Source organism: Globicephala melas, chromosome 11, assembly GCF_963455315.2.
Source record: "Globicephala melas chromosome 11, mGloMel1.2, whole genome shotgun sequence".
In the NCBI taxonomy this organism is placed as follows: domain Eukaryota; kingdom Metazoa; phylum Chordata; class Mammalia; order Artiodactyla; family Delphinidae; genus Globicephala; species Globicephala melas.
In genome coordinates, this window is record NC_083324.2 from 51,920,299 (window position 1) to 51,940,425 (window position 20,127).

General features: G+C 43.1%; 1 protein-coding gene across 2 annotated transcripts in view; it reads left to right on the forward strand.

The window, feature by feature from the left end:
• The window catches only part of CMTM6 (CKLF like MARVEL transmembrane domain containing 6), a 73,115-nt gene that overhangs the window by 16,508 nt on the left and 36,480 nt on the right, over positions 1-20,127 (forward strand). The window contains exons 4-5 of one of the 2 annotated variants that reach the window (XM_030830048.3): positions 4,344-4,453; positions 4,601-4,748. In XM_030830048.3, the coding sequence (XP_030685908.1) occupies positions 4,611-4,748 (138 nt within the window). In that variant the 5' untranslated portion in view covers positions 4,344-4,453; positions 4,601-4,610. Of the gene's footprint in view, positions 1-4,343; positions 4,454-4,529; positions 4,749-20,127 lie in introns of those variants that run through there. The other variant, XM_070046676.1, reaches the window with a different exon arrangement.

The window sequence follows — 20,127 nt, forward strand, 5'->3', positions numbered from 1 at the left end:
TTTTTGAAGTTTATACTTTGATCCTGACAAGAGTTAATTCCTCCCATGTTCCTTGTCTCTGTCAATCTTTGTTATATGGCTTGAAATTTTAGCACCTGTTCCAATTCCTCCCTTTTTCTTCAAACACATCAATCGCCAAATCGCTCTGGTTTTCCCTCCCGCACGGTCTTTTCAAGCCACCCCTTCTGCTCTCTTTCCATGAGCACTGTCTGAATTTGAGCCTCTCCTTCCTACTTCCAGAACTTCTACAACAGCCCCTACCTGGCTGTTTGTAACCAGCCCAGTCTACACAAGGCTGCTAGAAAAATATCCTCAAGCAAGAGCTCTGGTCATTTCACTTCCCTACTTTGGTGGTTCCTCATTGTTCAACAGTAAAGGAAAGCCCTAGTTCCTTAGCCTGATTTCTAAGGCCCTCCAAAATCTGACCCTCAGTTTATCCTCCTTGACAACCCTTTGTCCTTCCAACCTCTGTTCTATGTGCAGTCTCTTTGCTTTCCATCCCGTTGCCCCTCTGCCTGCAGTGCCCTCTGTCCTCTTTCTGCATGTCCAAAGCTCAGTATTCTTTAACCCCCAGCTTGAAGCTCTACCACGTAGATCCTTTTAGCTGAAAGTCATTTCCCTCTACTCTGAGTTCCCAAAACATTTACTTTGTATCTCTTTTATGGCACATACACTTTGTTTTGTGACCTGGTCTGTTATGTATGTTTCTTGTTTCTGTGGCCTCTTTGTTGTTTTTTTTTTGCGATTCGCGGGCCTCTCACTGTGTGGCCTCTCCCGTTGCGGAGCACAGGCTCCGGACGCGCAGGCTCAGCGGCCATGGCTCACGGGCCCAGCCGCTCCGTGGCATGTGGATCTTCCCGGACCGGGGCATGAACCCGTGTCCCCTACATCAGCAGGCAGACTCTCAACCACTGCGCCACCAGGGAAGCCTTCTGTGGCCTCTTTGTAGGACAGTGTCTGTGGTCCAAATTTGTATCCACATTACTGCCTAACTGTGCTAACATAGATAAGAGAGCCATGAAGTTTTTTCAGTAGGAGCTGCTGGAAACTTAAAATTTCAACTGAAAAGGTAGCACCAAATTATTTTTTTAATGTTGAAAATCTCCTCAAATTATATTTTCCCAAACTATCTCTTTTTGTGAATGTTTTCTTTCCTTCATTTAAAAAATATTAACTATATTAAAGGAGAAAACTGAATACTCTCCAAAACGTAAATGAATCTTCCTTTCTTCTATTTAGTGTATCTTTTCTCTATAAATAAGATTTCTCATTTCAATGCAGCAAGTCCCAGCATTTAACTATCCAGTGTTCTTTATTCATTAATGAAGCGAAAGTTTTCTATGTGGCTGCCGTTTCCACATCCAAAAGACTCCCTAGTACAGTCATCCTATGGTGTCCGGCGGGGGGACTGGTTCCAGGACCCTCCCTGGATACCAAGATCCTCAGATGCTCTAGTCCTTTATATAAAAACATGTATTTGTATATAACATATGCACATCCTCCCATACATTTTAAATCATTTCTAGATAATTTATAATACCTAATACAATGTAAATGCTATGTAAGTAGTTGCTGACATACAGCAAATTCAAGTTTTGCTTTATGGAACTTTATGGAATTTTAAAAAAGTATTTTCTATCTGTGGTTGGTTGAGTCTGCAGATGCAGAACCCATGGATACAGAGGGCCAACTGTACAAGTGTTTGTTCATGAAGACCTAAAATCTTCAGTTGGTCTTTTAATTTATTAAGAAACAATAAGCAATGCACATTTTTTTAAACTGGCAGGGTATTAGTGTCCAAATGCTAGGCACCCCCAAATCAATCAGAGCAAAGGAGGTTATGGCACATCTGCTGTCTCCTACCTAATAGCTTTCATTCCCATCGTGTTATGAAACAGTGTTCCTCCACATTTGGATGGATTTCTCACCGGTAGTATCTGGAGAGCTTCTTACAAAATTATATTCCCAAGACCCACCCAAATCCAGACACTTTGGGGCTGGATCTCCAAGGAGCTTTATTTTATTTTATTTTTTATTTTTTTTGTGGTACGCGGGCCTCTCACTGTTGTGGCCTCTCCCGTTGTGGAGCACAGGCTCCGGACGCACAGGCTCAGCGGCCATGGCTCACGGGCCCAGCCGCTCCGCGGCATGTGGGATCTTCCTGGACCGGGGCACGAACCCGTGTCCCCTGCATCGGCAGGCGGACTCTCAACCACTGTGCCACCAGGGAAGCCCCAAGGAGCTTTATTTTTAACTTCGCAGATGATTCTTCGGCACCCTGAAGTTTGCGAATCACAGGCTACATTCTATCCTCTTCTAAGTTCAAAGAGAAGCAGAGAACCTTTTTAGACTTTCCCAAGTGCACCGTAAACAAACCAAGAGCGTTGAGAGTCGTCCATTTTTTCTCCTCTCTCTAAGTGTCCTTCTTTGTAACTTTCCCTTAATATTTTATTTTGAAAATATCCAAACACAAAAGTTGAAATAATTGTGCAGTGGACACCTATGTACTACACCATTAACATGTTATCACAGTTGCTTTATCACAAATCTCTCCTTTCATCCATCTCTCTATTCATCAACTCATCTTTTTTTTTTTTTTCATGAATTTCAAAGTAAATTTCAGACACAGGTAGTATCTAATTTGGGATGATGCTGACTTGAAGAATAACAAGGCAATGAATTCTTGTAGCCCTTGTGAAAGCACAGTGGCTTTATTGGCCAGGATTGGTGGCTGCTTGACCTCAGCAAGAGGTTAAGAATGTGTTTAATCAAAGACAGAAGGATAGTTTGGGCTGACTGTAGATTATCTCCCCGCCTGCCACCCTCATCCCCTGCAGCAGAGTAGTTTCTGTTTGTCTCTATTCATTTGAATGGGAGCTTTTGTTTTGTTACTGGGAGAAGAAAGGGAGGTTTGGGGCTGTGGAGAACAGAAGATAAATGTGAAAGCAGAGGGCAGCAGTAACCCCTCCCTTTAACACTGTTTCAAGGCCCTAATGGAGAGATGGGTTACAGGCTGAGGTTGCTGGCTTAGTGGTTAGCAGCAAGGCCATGAGTCATACTGCCTAGGCCTACATTCTACTTGTCCCTGGGTGTTCGACCTCGGATGTGATACTCAGCCTCTTGGTCTTGTTTCTGAACCGAACTTGGGTCCTCTTGCCCAGCATGCAGCAAAGCCAGTTTACTGACACTGGGTTGTAGTAAAGGAAAGTACTGCATTTATCGGAGGGCCCAGCAAGGAGAATGGACAGCTCATGCTCAAAAGACCCGAGCTCCTTGATGGTTTTCAGGGGAGGGTCTTAAAGGCAACATTTGGGGTGAGAGTTGCAGAGGGCATGACTTTCTTCTGATTGGTTGGTGTTGAGGTAACAGGGTGGTGTTTCAGGAATATATTTTTTTTGTGGTATACGGGCCTCTCACTGTTGTGGCCTCTCCCGCTACGGAGCACAGGCTCCGGACGCGCAGGCTCATGGGCCCAGCCGCTCTGCGGCATGTGGGATCTTCCTGGACCGGAGCACGAACCCGTGTCCCCTGCATCGGCAGGCGGACTCTCAACCACTGCGCCACCAGGGAAGCTCTGTTTCAGGAATATTAATCACCAACCTTCTGGTTCCAACCAGTCTGGGGTCTATGTGCTTGTGGTCAGCATGTAGTCACTATCCTCCACCAGCATGGGGGTCTTAGTTCCTGCAGAACAACTCAAAGATCTGTGGTCAGATTATGTGTATATATCCCCTGAGGAAGAACTAGGACTCTGTTTAATCCCTGAGCTATCATTTCTTGACTGCTTTTCTTTTGTTTCTGCATTCGTCACTTCCATAATTAGTAATTGCTTGACTCTGCTCTTGGGAACTCAGAGAAGGCCTAGGAAGACTAAAGCCTTTTATTAAAAACAAGAACTGGGGGACATGGAGGGGCTTTTGTACCTGGGAGGATTGGGTTCCAGCCTCAGTTTTCTCATCTGTAAAATGAAAGTAATTACAGTACCTACATTATATTGTTGTGGAGAAAATATGTGTGCCTAGCATGTAACTTGATCAACTTCGTTTGCTAAAATATAATTACCTTCCTTGATGAGTATCTTTAAGTTCACACAAAATTAACATATAGGGCTGTAGCAGCTGGTGAACAAAAAAGAGACAAGTAAATGAAACGATTTTGATAGTTAAGCCTAGAAGGAATTCAGAGAGAAGCAGGAGGGAGAAATCCTGAAAGTCCTTCAAGAAAACCCATAGCACTTAAAATGAAATCCAATTTTTTCCCTTGCTCTGCAAGGCCCCTACATTATCTGGCCTCTGCCTACATCTCCAACTTCACCGCCTCTCTTTCTCCCTTATTTAACCTAGCCACACCAGCCGTTTCATAAGGACCCGAGCTCATTGGATCCTCAGGACATTTGCACCTGCTGTTCCCTTTCCTTGGGTCTCTCCGCAGATCTTTACAAGTTAGAAAAGAGGTAAGGCCTCGCGGCAGGGGGCGGGGCTCTGGAGGAGGCGGGGCAGGGGCGGAGTCGGCCGGAAGTGGGGCGGAGGGCCAGGAAGTGAAGGTCCTGGTAGCGGAGTCGGCGAAGTCTGCGAAGCCAGTTGCGGCCTTGCGTTCCCAGACCGTGGGCGATGGAGAACGGAGCGGTCTACAGATCCACGACCGAGGCGCACCCGGGGCCCGCCAGAGGCGCCCGGAGCGGCCTCGTCGCCTACTTCAACCTGCGCCGGCTCAAGGGGACCCGGCTAATCATCAAACTCCTTCAGCTGGTGAGTCCGCGGCCGGGGCTCCCGGGCGAGAGGAGACAGTCGAGCGGCTCTCAGCTGGCAGTTAAGAAGCGGCCGTTTCCACATCTCCAGTTCCTTCCCTCTCCGCCTGGGGAGGGTCCGTTCCCCTCGGGGCTCCCCCTTCCTGCCGTCGCCCCCTCATCCCGGCTCCCTCCCCCGCTGGGTCCCCGACGGCTACCTAGGACCACCGAGCGTGTTTGGCGGGCGCAGGAAATGCGTCAGAGACCCAAGTCAGCCGCGTAGACTTTCTCTCCTCCTCTGTAGGACTTCGGCTCTTCTCCCAGCTGTAACTCTGCATTATCTCCCAAAGTGCCTGTATTTAGACTATGAAACGCTTTTTGTTTATCTTTCTCTGGTTCTTGCGGGTTTCCTGGTGCGAGCCCAAGGGGGCAGTTTAATTTGTTGGACAAAGTCTTCCGATACTACACGAGGCATAGAGATGTGTGTGTCCAATAAATTGTCTCCCAAAAGTTTTATATTGATTGGAAAAGAATTACTTCTGAATGAGCAATATGTGTGTACCAAATACGAAGTCAAAAGGACAGCTTTTTATGTGTTATGTGTAGGTAGCACAGCGAGGACATTCTTTTTCAATGTCGCTGAGTTTCAGTTTACTTTGGGCATTGGTTAAGGACCTTAAACCTACTACTGAAAATATCAAAACATCTTTGAGATTTAAATTTTAATTCAGATTACACACATATTAAGTTCCTATGTTTTGTTTTAACCAATGATGGGTAACATTTTCTGCAAGAGGAAAACTCAGACTGTTTATAGAGTGTTTATGGGTTGGGTTGGTTTTTTGAACCAACCAAGTGAAAATAGCCAGTTAGTTTCCTTGGAAAAATCTTAAGTTCTTAGAAATCAGGTAACCAGAACTTGTATTCTTAGAACTCAGATGACCTGCTTTTATTGGATAGAAAAATAGTAGTCAGAAAACAAACAGTACTTTTTAGCCACCAAAAAGATCACTTCTGAGAATAATTGGGGAGTCATTTGGAAGCAAGTGACACTGTGGCCTGTGGAACCCAAGGGTCTGGCTCTGTCTCCTTTTAATTCCATATTGGCAACCTTTCTGTTCTTACCAGGTGTCATCAGCTCCCTCCTGCCATTGTTCCTTTGCATGGGCTGTTCCTTCTACCCAGAAGGGCTTCCTTCTGCTCTTCCTCTTGTCAGCTCTCACTTGACTTTTAGATATCAGCCATGTTTCTCTGCCTTAGAGCTAAAATGTTTCTACATAAATAGAACTCTTTAGAACAGAAAAGGGGTAATATTCATCTGAAGCACTCTTGCTGCTCAAAAGACATCATCAATTCTGGTCTGTTGCCCATTAAATCTGCTTTTAGTTGCCTTTATGTTTCCTTTCTAATCAGAACTGGCAAATCTAAAGTAAAATTTCCCATTACCTTGTTTATAGTTTAGTAAACTGTAGTTCCATATCTTCAGAATAGAATACAGCCAGAAGTTTGGATAGACTTTTTACTTGGATGTGGAGAGGAGAGGAAGATGAGTTTGCCTTTCGAGGGTTGTTAGACTATTCCTGCTTGTTCTCCATCATCCGTAGGAGAAAGAGTGAGAGAATAAAAACTGCCACTGCACAGCTTGCGGGATCTTAGTTTCCTGACTCGGGATCGAACCTGTGCCCTCTGCAGTGAAAGCTCGGAGTCCTAACCACTGGACCGCCAGGGAATTCCCTCTGTTTATGGGGAACTTGTAATGTTACAAGAACACTTTCTTTAATATAGATAAAAAAAATATTTCATTATTGCCTTTCATTTTGATGGTTTTCTTTTTGTTCCTGCTTTGTCTGTTTTAATGTCTTGCCTCTTCACAACAGTATATTATAGGAGTTACCCAGAAAGTCCCAAGGAAGTTATATATAGAATAAATGAAAACTGTCATCCAGCCAGGGGCAACAGGCAAAGTCTTCTTTGCCTTAACTCAAACTCTGCCTTTAAGTTGTTTTACTTTAGATAACTTATTTTTTAATTAAATAGAATTGGAAAGCTCCAAGAAGGAAACAACCATAGTGGAGAAACCCCTAATCAAAAGAGGAGGTACTTTGGGCTTCCCTGGTGGCGCAGTGGTTGAGAGTCTGCCTGCCGATGCGGGGACACGGGTTCGTGCCCCGGTCCGGGAAGATCCCACATGCCACAGAGTGGCTGGGCCCGTGAGCCATGGCCGCTGAGCCTGCGCGTCCGGAGCCTGTGCTCCGCAACGGGAGAGGCCACAGCAGTGAGAGGCCCGCGTACCGAAAAAAAAAAAAAAAAAAAAAGGAGGTACTTTAATAAGAGACCTGCAAGCCCTATGACATTTTATTCAAAATATATTGCATTTCTGTGTTTGGGTACATTATTCTAGACCCATAAATCTTATCAGATTCTCAAAGACCCCAAAAGGGAAATGAATCTTATTCTAAAACTTAAAAAACACTGTGTACTTAGGAAATTCTTAGAGTCCTAGGAAGTTGCATTGGATTTCCTCTGAGGTTCTTTCCACTCTTAAGATTTTTAGAAATCTCTGAGGCTCTGTGGGATGTGCTTGCTGGTACAGAGCTGAACACCAAAGGGTAGACAGAACGGAGCCTGCAAACAGAAGGGGAGGTTAGAGAGAAAAGAGAATAACCAGTTCTTGAGTTAACATACTCTGGGAGTTACATGGCTCTGTCTACCATTCAGATGTGACCTTAATTTTTTCAAAGGCTTGTCCATGCACCCTTCCAGAGCTGAAGAAAAAATAGAGACTCAGCTGAGAATTTACCATAAGGAGTCATTGCAGGTCTAAATTGATGCACTTTATTTATTGTACCCTTAGACTGGTCCTTATGCCCATATTTTATTTTGTGACGTTTTTGTTATTGTTATTTTTGAGGGAGTTTGTTTTTGTTTTAAGGGAAGAACTGACCTTTGGCAACCTAATTCCTTGCTAGTAAACTGGTGCAGTCATCTAAGTATGTGTGATATTCTCTCTGCCACAAGCCAGCATGGTGTTTATGGTACCAATTGAATGTCCTGAAGGTTGCATAGTACTATGATTATAATGACTTCTTTTTTTTTTTGGCTGTGTTGGGTCTTCGTTGCTGAGCACGAGCTTTCTCTAGTTGCGGCGAGCCAGGGCTTCTCATTGCGGTGGGCAGGCTCTAGGCACGCGGGCTTCAGTGGTTGGGGCATGCTGGCTTAGTAGTTGCGGCAGGTGGGCCCTAGAGTGCGCGGTCTTCAGTATTTGTGGCACGTGGGCTCAGTAGCTGTGGCTCGCAGGCTGTAGAGCGCAGGCTCAGTAGTTGCAGTGCACGGGCTTAGTTGCTTCGTGGCATGTGGGGTCCTCCTGGACCAGGGATTGAACCCACGTCCCCTGCATTGGCAGGTGGATTCTTAACCACTGCGACACCAGGGAAGTCCCCATAATGGCTCTTCAGGCAAGCAGTTTGATTTAGAATTCACCAGTCATTTAAATTTATTAAATTATAAATATTGTTACTCTGTAAGTGCCAAGAAACAGATCACTTAGAAACAGTTTGTATTATGTTGGTGCTCTTTTCATGATTTAAATGTGAAAACTGTTAGGTACTAAATTGAAATGCTCTGTTTTTACCTTGAAGAAGATCTGTAATGTCAGCAAATTATATCTTCGAATGTTTGGGAGAATAAATGTTTGCCAAAGGCAAGGGAGGCTTACCTGATTTCAGGCTGACTGATTTGTTTACTTGAACCTTATGTATCACTACAAGGTTTTTAATAGCAAATTCAGAAATTCACAGACTAATATAATTGTGTAGATGGAGCCTTATAATCAATAGCAAATGTTAAAAAGTTCTTTTCATGGGAAGTTTTTTGGTGGTAGACTGCTAAATGATGGAGAATTAGTATGTAGTATGATGACTGTTAATTTTAGGGAAGACTGAAGTTTCAGAAAAGGTAGTGAAACTGAAATGGAGACACAGGGTAGTCATTATCTGAATATTTAAGTCACCAGAAGTGTAAGGCCATCTTTAGTCACTAAGACTTCCCAAATGTGTTGACCCTAGCACATTGGTTTTAATGTATGATTTACCAGCAAAAGGGGAAATGCACAAAACTATGGTTGTAACTTCAAAAACCCAACTTACAGGGAAAACCTACACAAACATACATAGTCGTAAAATGAACTTAACAAACAGTGCTTTATGGGGGGAAACAAGTACAGAGTAGGAGTTAGGAGACCCGGGTTCTTGTCTGTGCCTGGCTCACTTGGGATTTAGTCTGTCAGAGATTAAGTCCATCAACTGTAAGCATGAGGCTGGGAGACTGTGCTCTCCAAGGGCTCTCCCAACTCTAAGAGCTTGATAATTCCCTTAATTATGTTTGGGTAAAATTTCGTCATTAGAAGGAGCCGCATTGGGTGTACGTACTGTTGTTAGATACTTAGCCTAATATCCAGTAAGCAATCTTTAGTACATGCCTTCATGCCATTGAGAGCAAAACTGTTTGCCAGAAAGTAATCAGTGAGCCTCTAAATTTATGGGTTGCATTCACCATTATTTCCTTATGCAATTCAGTGACTTTATCTCTTTTCCAATCTTTAACCACTTTGGTATTTAATGCTGGTGACCACACATTTCTCAAACTTCTTCCCTTAACTTTCACATCTTTTTTTTTTTTTAATACAAAAAAGTGTCTGCTTACAAATATAAACATAAATATATACGATTACTTACATATATATGATTAATAAAATAAGCCACATTTCAGCCCTCACACCACTCACACACTCCGCAGCATCATTGTTAGATTTACAATTTGGAGGAGTGTGTTTACTTCCTTTCTTTTTTTTGGCTGCACCCCTACATCGGAAACGCGGAGTCCCAACCGTTGGACCACCAGTGAAGTCCTTGCTTTTAAAATTTTTTGAATTTATTTGTTTGTTTATTTACTTATGGCTGCATTGGGTCTTTGTTGCTGCATACGGATTTTCTCTAGTTGCGGCGAGCGGGGGCTACTCTTCGTTGTGGTGCGCAGGCTTCTCATTGTGGAGCACGGGCTCTAGGTGCGCAGCTCAGTAGTTGTGGCACACGGGCTTAGTTGCTCCGTGGCATGTGGGATCTTCCCGGACCAGGGATCGAATCCATGTTCCCTGCATTGGCAGGTGGATTCTTAACCACTGCGCCACCAGGGAAGTCCCGGAAGTCCTTACTTCTTAAGGAGTTTAGGAAAGAAGTGTTAAACTTCCTGTGACTTGCTTGTCTGGTGCAAGTTGCCCTGTTCTCTCCTCCCCTTGAACTGTTGATGTTCCTTCAGGCCTCATCCGGACCTCCGCTCCTCCTGTCTGCTAACCAACTAAACCAGACAGGCAGTGCCTGCATCTAGAAGTCCATACTCCCTGACACGATCATCACTGTCACTCAACTCCTTAACCATTTTCCTCATCATTTCCCATCCAGTTAGGTTGGTTGCCTTATTATCCCTTTTGGGCTACTGTGCAAATCCTTGCTGGCATGAATCTGTTCCTTTTGTGCTGCACCTGGAATGCCCTCTGCCTATCCTGATCCTGTGTGTCTCTTGGCCCTGATTTGAGTCTTGCTTTCCCACTCATCTTTCTCCAGCTATTATTAGTGCAGGTGGATCTGAACATTTTCCTGATATTTCCTGAATTTATGTATAACAAATGCTCAATTATGAGATATAAAATTATTGTTTTCTTATACATTGATCTTGTTGCTCTGTTATTACATGTTCCTATATATATTACAATGTTGGATACATAATACTCAATACACTGTATTTTTTTAACTTTTTTTTCCAGCATCTTTACTGGAGTATAATTTTGTTTAAAATTTTTATTTATTTATTTATTTATTTATGGCTATATTGGGTTTTCATCGCTGCGTGAGGGCTTTTCTCCAGTTGCGGCATGCGGGCTTCTCATTGCGGTGGCTTCTCTTGTTGCGGAGCACAGGCTCTAGGAGCGTGGGCTTCAGTAGTTGTGGCTCATGGTCTCCAGAGCGCAGGCTCAGTAGTTGTGGCGCATGGGCTTAGTTGCTCCCACGGCATGTGGGATCTTCCCGACCAGGGCTCGAACCCGTGTCTGCTGCGTTGGCAGGCAGATTCTTAGCCACTGCGCCACCAGGGAAGCCCTATTGGAGTATAATTGCTTTACAGTGGTGTGTTAGTTTGTGCTGCATAACAAAGTGAATCGGCTATACATATACATATATCCCCATATCTCCTCCCTCTCGCGTCTCCCTCCCACCCTCCCTATCCCACCCCTATAGGTGGTCACAAAGCACCGAGCTGATCTCCCTGTGCTATGTGGCTGCTTCCCACTAGCTATCTATTTTACATTCGGTAGTATATATAAGTCCACGCCACTCTCTCACTTCGTCCCAGCTTACCCTTCCCCCTTCCCTGTGTCCTCAAGTCCATTCTCTATCTCTGCGTCTTTATTCCTGTGCTGGCCCTAGGTTCTTCAGAAACATTTTTTTTTTTAATTCCACATACATGTGTTAGCATATGGTATTTGTTTTTATCTTTCTGACTTACTTCAATCTGCATGACAGATTCTAGGTCCATCCACCTCACTACAAATAACTCAATTTCATTTCTTTTTATGGCTGAGTAATATTCCACTGTATATATGTGCCACATCTTCTTTATCCATTCATCTGTCAGTGGACACTTACATTGCTTCCATGTCCTGGCTATTGTACATAGAGCTGCAGTGAACATTGTGGTACATGACTCTTTTTTACATCTTTATTGGAGTATAATTGCTTTACAATGGTGTGTTAGTTTCTGCTTTATAACAAAGTGAATCAGTTATACATATACATATGATCCCATATCTCTTCCCTCTGGCGTCTCCCTCCCTCCCACCCTCCCTATCCCACCCCTCTAGGTGGTCACAAAGCACCGAGCTGATCTCCCTGTGCTATGCGGCTGCTTCCCACTAGCTATCTATTTTACGTTTGGTAGTGTATATATGTCCATGCCACTCTCTCGCTTTGTCACAGCTTACCCTTCCCCCTCCCCATATCCTCAAGTCCATTCTCTAGTAAGTCTGTGTCTTTATTCCTGTCTTACCCCTAGATTCTTCATGACATTTTTTTTTCTTAAATTCCATATGTATGTGTTAGCATACGGTATTTGTCTTTCTCTTTCTGACTTACTTCACTCTGTATGACAGACTCTAGGTCTATCCACCTCATTACAAATAGCTCAATTTAGTTTCTTTTTATGGCTGAGTAATATTCCATTGTATATATGTGCCACATCTTCTTTATCCATTCATCTGATGATGGACACTTAGGTTGTTTCCATCTCTGGGCTATTGTAAATAGAGCTGCAGTGAACATTTTGGTACATGACTCTTTTTGCATTATGGTTTTCTCAGGGTATATGCCCAGTAGTGGGATTGCTGGGTCATATGGTAGTTCTATTTTTTTTTTTTAGTATTTTAAGGAACCTCCATACTGTTCTCCACAGTGGCTGTATCAATTTACATTCCCACCAACAGTGCAAAAGGGTTCCCTTTTCTCCACACCCTCTCCAGCATTTATTATTTGTAGATTTTTTGATGATGGCCATTCTGACTGGTGTGAGGTGATAACCTCATTGTAGTTTTGATTTGCATTTCTCTAATGATTAGTGATGTTGAGCATTCTTTCATGTGTTTGTTGGTAGTCTGTATATCTTCTTTGGAGAAATGTCTATTTAGGTCTTCTGCCCATTTTTGGATTGGGTTGTTTGTTTTTTTGTTATTAAGCTGCATGAGCTGCTTATAAATTTTGGAGATTAATTCTTTGTCAGTTGCTTCATTTGCAAATATTTTCTCCCATTCTGAGGGTTGTCTTTTCGTCTTGTTTATGGTTTCCTTTGCTGTGCAAAAGCTTTGAAGTTTCATTAGGTCCCATTTGTTTATTTTTGTTTTTATTTCCATTTCTCTAGGAGGTGGGTCAAAAAGGATCTTGCTGTGATTTATGTCATAGAGTGTCCTGCCTATGTTTTCCTCTAAGAGTTTGATAGTTTCTGGCCTTACATTTAGGTCTTTAATCCATTTTGAGCTTATTTTTGTGTATGGCGTTAGGGAGTGATCTAATTTCATACTTTTACATGTACCTGTCCAGTTTTCCCAGCACCACTTATTGAAGAGGCTGTCTTTTCTCCACTGTACATTCCTGCCTCCTTTATCAAAGATAAGGTGACCATATGTGCGTGGGTTTATCTCTGGGCTTTCTATCCTGTTCCATTGATCTATCTTTCTGTTTTTGTGCCAGTACCATACTGTCTTGATTACTGTAGTTTTGTAGTATAGTCTGAAGTCAGGGAGCCTGATTCCTCCAGCTCCGTTTTTCTTTCTCAAGATTGCTTTGCTACTCAGGGTCTTTTGTGTTTCCATACAAATTGTGAAATTTTTTGTTCTAGTTCTGTGAAAAATGCCAGTGGTAGTTTGATAGGGATTGCATTGAATCTGTAGATTGCTTTTGGTAGTAGAGTCATTTTCACAATGTTGATTCTTCCCATCCAAGAACATGGTATATCTCTCCATCTATTTGTATCATCTTTAATTTCTTTCATCAGTGGCTTATAATTTTCTGCATACAGGTCTTTTGTCTCCTTAGTTAGGTTTATTCCTAGATATTTTATTCTTGTTGCAATGGTAAATGGGAGTGTTTTCTTGATTTCACTTTCAGATTTTTCATCATTAGTGTATAGGAATGCCAGAGATTTCTGTGCATTAATTTTGTATCCTGCTACTTTACCAAATTCATCGATTAGCTCTAGCAGTTTTCTGATAGCATCTTTAGGATTTGCTATGTATAGTATCATGTCATCTGCAAACAGTGACAGCTTTACTTCTTCTTTTCCGATTTGGATTCCCTTTATTTCCTCTTCTTCTGATTTTTGTGGCTAAAACTTCCAAAACTATGTTGAATAGGAGTGGTGAGTGTGGGCAACCATGTCTTGTTCCTGATCTTAGTGCAAATGCTTTCAGTTTTTCACTGAGGACGATGTTGGCTGTGGGTTTGTCATATATGGCCTTGATTATGTTGAGGAAAGTTCCCTCTATGCCTACTTTCTGCAGGGTTTTTATCATAAATGGGTGTTGAATTTTGTCGAAAGCTTTCTCTGCATCTATTGAGATGATCATGTGGTTTTTCTCCTTCACTTTGTTAATATGGTGTATCACGTTGATTGATTTGCGTATATTGAAGAATCCTTGCATTCCTGGAATAAACCCCACTTGATCACGGTGTATGATCCGTTTAATGTGCTGTCGGATTCTGTTTGCTAGTATTTTGTTGAGGATTATTGCATCTGTGTTCATCAGTGATATTGGCCTGTATTTTTCTTTCTTTGTGACATCCTTGTCTGGTTTTGGTATCAGGGTGATTGTGGCCTCGTAGAATGAGTTTGGGAGTGTTCCTCCCTCTGCTATATTTTGGAAGAATTTGAGAAGGCTAGGTGTTAGCTCTTCTCTAAATGTTTGATAGAATTCCCCTGTGAAGCCATCTGGTACTGGGCTTTTGTTTGTTGGAAGAATTTTTTTTTTTTTTTTTTTTGCGGTACACGGGCCTCTCACTGTTGCGGCCTCTCCCATTGGGGAGCACAGGCTCCGGACACGCAGGCCCAGCAGCCATGTCTCACAGGCCCAGCCGCTTCGTGGCATGTGGGATCCTCCCGGACCGGGGCACGAACCCGTGTCCCCTGCAACGGCAGGCGGACTCCCAACCACTGCGCCACCAGGGAAGTCCTGTTGGAAGGTTTTTAATCACAGTTTCAATTTCAGTGCTTGTAATTGGTCTGTTCATATTTCTGTTTCTTCCTGATTCAGTCTTGGCAGGTTGTGCATTTCTAAGAATTTGTCCATTTCTTCCAGGTTGTCCATTTTATTGGCATAGAGTTGCTTGTAGTAATCTCTCATGATCTTTGGTATTTCTGCAGTGTCAGTTGTTATTTCTCCTTTTCATTTCTAATTCTTTTGATTTGAGTCTCTCCCTTTTTTTCTTGATGAGTCTGGCTAATGTTTTATCTATTTTGTTTATCTTCTCAAAGAACCAGCTTTTAGTGTTATTGATCTTTTCTATCGTTTCCTTCATTTCTTTTTCATTTATTTCTGATCTGATTTTTATGATTTCTTTCCTTCTGCTAACTTTGGGGGTTTTTTGTTCTTCTTTCTCTAATTGCTTTAGGTGCAAGGTTAGGTTGTTTATTCGAGATGCTTCCTGTTTCTTAAGGTAGGATTGTATTGCTATAAAGTTCCCTCTTAGAACTGCTTTTGCTGCATCCCATAGATTTTGGGTTGTCGTGTCTCCATTGTCATTTGTTTCTAGGTATTTTTTAATTTCCTCTTTGATTTCTTCAGTGATCACTTCGTTATTAAGTAGTGTATTGTTTAGCCTCCATATGTTTGTATTTTTTACAGATCTTTTCCTGTAATTGATATCTAGTCTCATAGCATTGTGGTCGGAAAAGATACTTGATACAATTTCGATTTTTTTAAATTTACCAAGGCTTGATTTGTGACCCAAGATATGATCTATCCTGGAGAATGTTCCATGAGCACTTGAGAAAAATGTGTATTCTGTTGTTTTTGGATGGAATGTTCTATAAATATCAATTAAGTCCATCTTGTTTAATGTATCATTTAAAGCTTGTGTTTCCTTATTTATTTTCATTTTGGATGATCTGTCCATTGGTGAAAGTGGGGTGTTGAAGTCTCCTACTATGAATGTGTTACTGTTGATATCCCCTTTTATGGCTGTTAGTATTTGCCTTATGTATTGAGGTGCTCCTATGTTGGGTGCATAAATATTTACAATTGTTATATCTTCTTCTTGAATTGATCCCTTGATCATTATGTAGTGTCCTTCTTTGTCTCTTGTAATAGTCCTTATTTTAAAGTCTGTTTTGTCTGATATGAGAATTGCTACTCCAGCTTTCTTTTGGTTTCCGTTTGCATGGAATATCTTTTTCCATCCCCTCACTTTCAGTCTGTATGTGTCTCTAGGTCTGAAGTGGGTCTCTTGTAGACAGCATATATATGGGTCTTGTTTTTGTATCCATTCAGCCAATCTGTCTCTTTCGGTGGGAGCATTTAGTCCGTTTACAGTTAAGGTAATTATCGATATGTATGTTCCTATTCCCATTTTCTTAATTGTTTTGGGTTTGTTATTGTAGGTCTTTTCCTTCTCTTGTGTTTCTTGCCTAGAGAAGTTCCTTTAGCATTTGTTGTAAAGCTGGTTTGGTGGTGCTGAACTCTCTCAGCTTTTGCTTGTCTGTAAAGGTTTTAATTTCTCCATCAAATCTGAATGAGATCCTTGCTGGGTAGAGTAATCTTGGTTGCAGGTTTTTCTCCTTCATCACTATAAATATGTCCTGCCAGTTCCTTCTGGCTTGCAGAGTTTCTGCTGAAAGATCAGCTGTTAACCTTATGAGGATTCCCTTGTGTTATATGTTTTTTTTCCTTTGTGGCTTTTAATATGTTTTCTGTGTTTTTAATTTTTGATAGTTTGATTAATATGTGTCTTGGCGTGTTTCTCCTTGGATTTATCCTGTATGGGACTCTCTGTGCTTCCTGGACTTGATTAACTATTTCCTTCCCCGTATTAGGGAAGTTTTCAACTATAATCTCTTCAAATATTTTCTCAGTCCCTTTCTTTTTCTCTTCGTCTTCTGGAACCCCTATAATTCGAATGTTGGTGCGTTTAATGTTGTCCCCGAGGTCTCTGAGACTGTCCTCAGTTCTTTTCATTCTTTTTTCTTTATTCTGCTCTGCAGTAGTTACTTCCACTATTTTATCTTCCAGGTCACTTATCCGTTCTTCTGCCTCAGTTATTCTGCTATTGATCCCATCTAGAGTATTTTTAATTTCATTTATTGTATTGTTCATCATTGCTTGTTTCATCTTTAGTTCTTCTCGGTCCTTGTTAAATGTTTCTTGCATTTTGTCTATTTCCAAGATTTTGGATGATCTTTACTATCATTATTCTGAATTCTTTTTCAGGTGGACTGCCTATTTCCTCTTCATCTGTTAGGTCTGGTGGGTTTTTATGTTGCTCCTTCATCTGCTGTGTGTTTTTCTGTCTTCTCCTTTTGCTTATCTTACTGTGTATGGGGTCTCCTTTTTGCAGGCTGCAGGTTTGTAGTTCCCGCTGTTTTTGGTGTCTGTCCCCAGTGTCTGAAGGTGGTTCAGTGGGTTGTGTAGGCTTCCTGGTGGAGGGGACTAGTGCCTGGTTCTGGTGGATGAGGCTGGATCTTGTCTTTCTGTTGGGCAGGTCCACGTCTGGTGGTGTGTTTTGGGGTGTCTGTGAACTTATTATGATTTTAGGCAGCCTCTCTGCTAATGGGTGGGGTTGTGTTCCTGTCTTGCTAGTTGTTTGGCATAGGGTGTCCAGCACTGTAGCTTGCTGGTTGTTGAGTGAAGCTGGGTGCTGGTGTTGAGATGGAGGTCTCTGGGAGATATTTTCGCCATTTGATATTATGTGGAGCTGGGAGGTCTCTTGTTGACCAGTGTCCTGAAGTTGGCTCTCCCACCTCAGAGGCACAGCACTGACTCCTGGCTGCAACACCAAGAGCCTTTCATCCACACAGTGCAGAATAAAAGGGAGAAAAAGTAGAAAAAGAAAGAAAGGAAGGAAGGAAGAAAGGGAGGGAGGGAGGATGGAAGGAGGGAAGGAAAGAAAGAAAGAAAGAAAGAAGGTAAAGTAAGATAAAAGAATTATTAAGAAAAAAAATTAAAAAAAAAAAAAAAACAAGACGGGTAGAACCCTAGGACAAATGGTGAAAGCAAAGCTCTACAGACAAAATCTCACACAGAAGCATACACATACACACTCACAAAAAGAGGAAAAGGGGAAAAAATCATAAATCTTGCTCTCAAAGTCCACCTCCTCAATTTGGGATGATTCATTGTCTATTCATGTATTCCACAGATGCAGGGTACATCAAGTTGATTGTGGAGCTTTAATCCGCTGCTTCTGAGGCTGCTGGGAGAGATTTCCCTTTCTCTTCTTTGTTCTCACATCTCCCGGGGCTCAGCTTTGAATTTCGCCCCGCCTCTGAGTGTAGGTCGCCGGAGGGCGTCTGTCCTTCTCTCAGACAGGACCGGGTTAAAGGAGCCACTGATTCGGGGGCTGTGGCTCACTCAGGCCAGGGGGAGGGAGCGGCATGGAGTGCGGGGCACACCTGCGGCGGCAGAGGCCGGCGTGTCATTGCAGCAGCCTGAGGTGCGCCGTGTGTTCTCCTGGGGAAGTTGTTGCTGGATCCCGGGACCCTGGCAGTGGCGGGCTGCACAGGCTCCCCGGAAGGGGGGTGTGGATAGTGACCTGTGCTCGCACACAGGCTTCTTGGTGGCGGCAGCAGCAGCCTTAGCGTCTCATGCCCATCTCTTGGGTCCGTGCTTTTAGCCGCGGCTCACGCCCGTCTCTGGAGCTCCTTTAAGCAGCGCTCTTAATCCCCTCTCCTCGCACACCAGGAAACAAAGAGGGAAGAGAAAGTCTCTTGCCTCTTCGGCAGGTCCAGACTTTTCCCCGGACTCCCTCCCTGCTAGCCGTGGTGTACTAACCCCTTGCAGGTGTGTTCACGCCACCAACCCCAGTCCTCTCCCTGCGCTCCGACCGAAGCCCAAGCCTCAGCTCCCAGCGCCGCCCGCCCCTGCGTGTGAGCAGACAATCCTCTCGGGCTGGTGAGTGCCGGTTGGCACTGATCCTCTGTGCGGGAATCTCTCTGCTTTGCCCTCTGCACCCCTGTTGCTGTGCTCTCCTTCGCGGCCCCGAAGCTTTCCCCGTCCGCCACTCGCAGTCTCTGCCCGTGAAGGGGCTTCCTAGTGGGTGGAAACCTTTCCTCTTTCACAGCTCCCTCCCACTGGTGCAGGGCCCATCCCTATCCTTTTGTCTCTGTTTATTCTTTTTTCTTTTGCCCTACCCAGGTACGTGGGGACTTTCTTGCCTTTTGGGCGTCTGAGGTCTTCTGCCAGCGTTCAGTAGGTGTTCTGTAGGAGTTGTTCCACGTGTAGATGTATTTCTGGTGTATCTGTGGGGAGGGAGGTCATCTCCGCGTCTTACTCTTCCACCATCTTCCCCTCATCCCCATGACTCTTTTTGAATTACGGTTTTCTTAGGGTATATGCCCAGTAGTGGGATTGCTGGGTCATATGGTAGTTCTATTTTTAGTTTTTTAAGGAACCTCCATACTGTTCTCCATAGTGGCTGCATCAATTTACATTCCCATCAACAGTGCAAGAGGGTTCCCTTTTCTCCACACCCTCTCCAGCATTTGTTTGTAAATTTTTTGAAGATAGCCGTTCTAACTGGTGTGAGGTGATACCTCATTGTAGTTTTGATTTGCATTTCTCTAATGATTAGTGATGTTGAACATGCTTTCATGTGTTTCTTGGCTGTCTGTATATCTTCTTTGGAGAAATGTTTATTTAGGTCTTCTGCCCATTCTTGGGTTGTTTGTTTTTTTGATATTGAGCTGCATGAGCTGCTTGTTAATTTTGGAGATTAATCCTTTGTCAGTTGCTTCATTTGCAAGTATTTTCTCCCATTCTGAAGGTTGTCTTTTCATCTTGTTTATGGTTTCCTTTGCTGTGCAGGAGCTTTGAAGTTTCATTACGTCCCATTTGTTTTTTGTTTGTTTGTTTTTTGCGGTACGCGGGCCTCTCACTGTTCTGGCCTCTCCCGTTGCGGAGCAGAGGCTCTGGACACGCAGGCTCAGCGGCCATGGCTCACGGGCCTAGCTGCTCTGCGGCATGTGGAATCTTCCCGGACCGGGGCACGAACCCGTGTCCCCTGCATCGGCAGGCGTACTCTCAGCCACTACGCCACCAGCGAAGCCCCCATTTGTTTATTTTTATTTTTATTTCCATTTCTCTAGGAGGTGGGTCAAAAACAATCTTGCTGTGATTTATGTCAGGGAGTGTCCTTTCTGTGTTTTCCTCTAGGAGTTTTATAGTTTCCAGTCTTACATTTAGGTCTTTAATCCTTTTTGAGTTTATTTTTGTGTATGGTGTTAGGGAGTGTTCTAATTTCATTTTTTTAAATGTAGCTGTCCAGTTTTCCCAGCAGCACTTACTGAAGAGGATGTCTTTTCTCCACTGTATAGCCTTGCCTCCTTTATCAAAATAAGGTGACCATATGTGCATGGGTTTATCTCTGGGCTTTCTATCCTGTTCCATTGATCTGTATTTCTGTTTTTGTGTCAGTACCATACTGTTGATTACTGTAGCCTTGTAGTATATTCTGAAGGCAGGGAGCCTGATTCCTCTACCTCCATTTTTCTTTCTGAAGATTGCTTTGGCTTCTCAGGGTCTTTTGTGTTTCCATACAAATTGTGAAATTTTCTGTTCTACTTCTGTGAAAAATGCCATTGGTAGTTTGATAGGG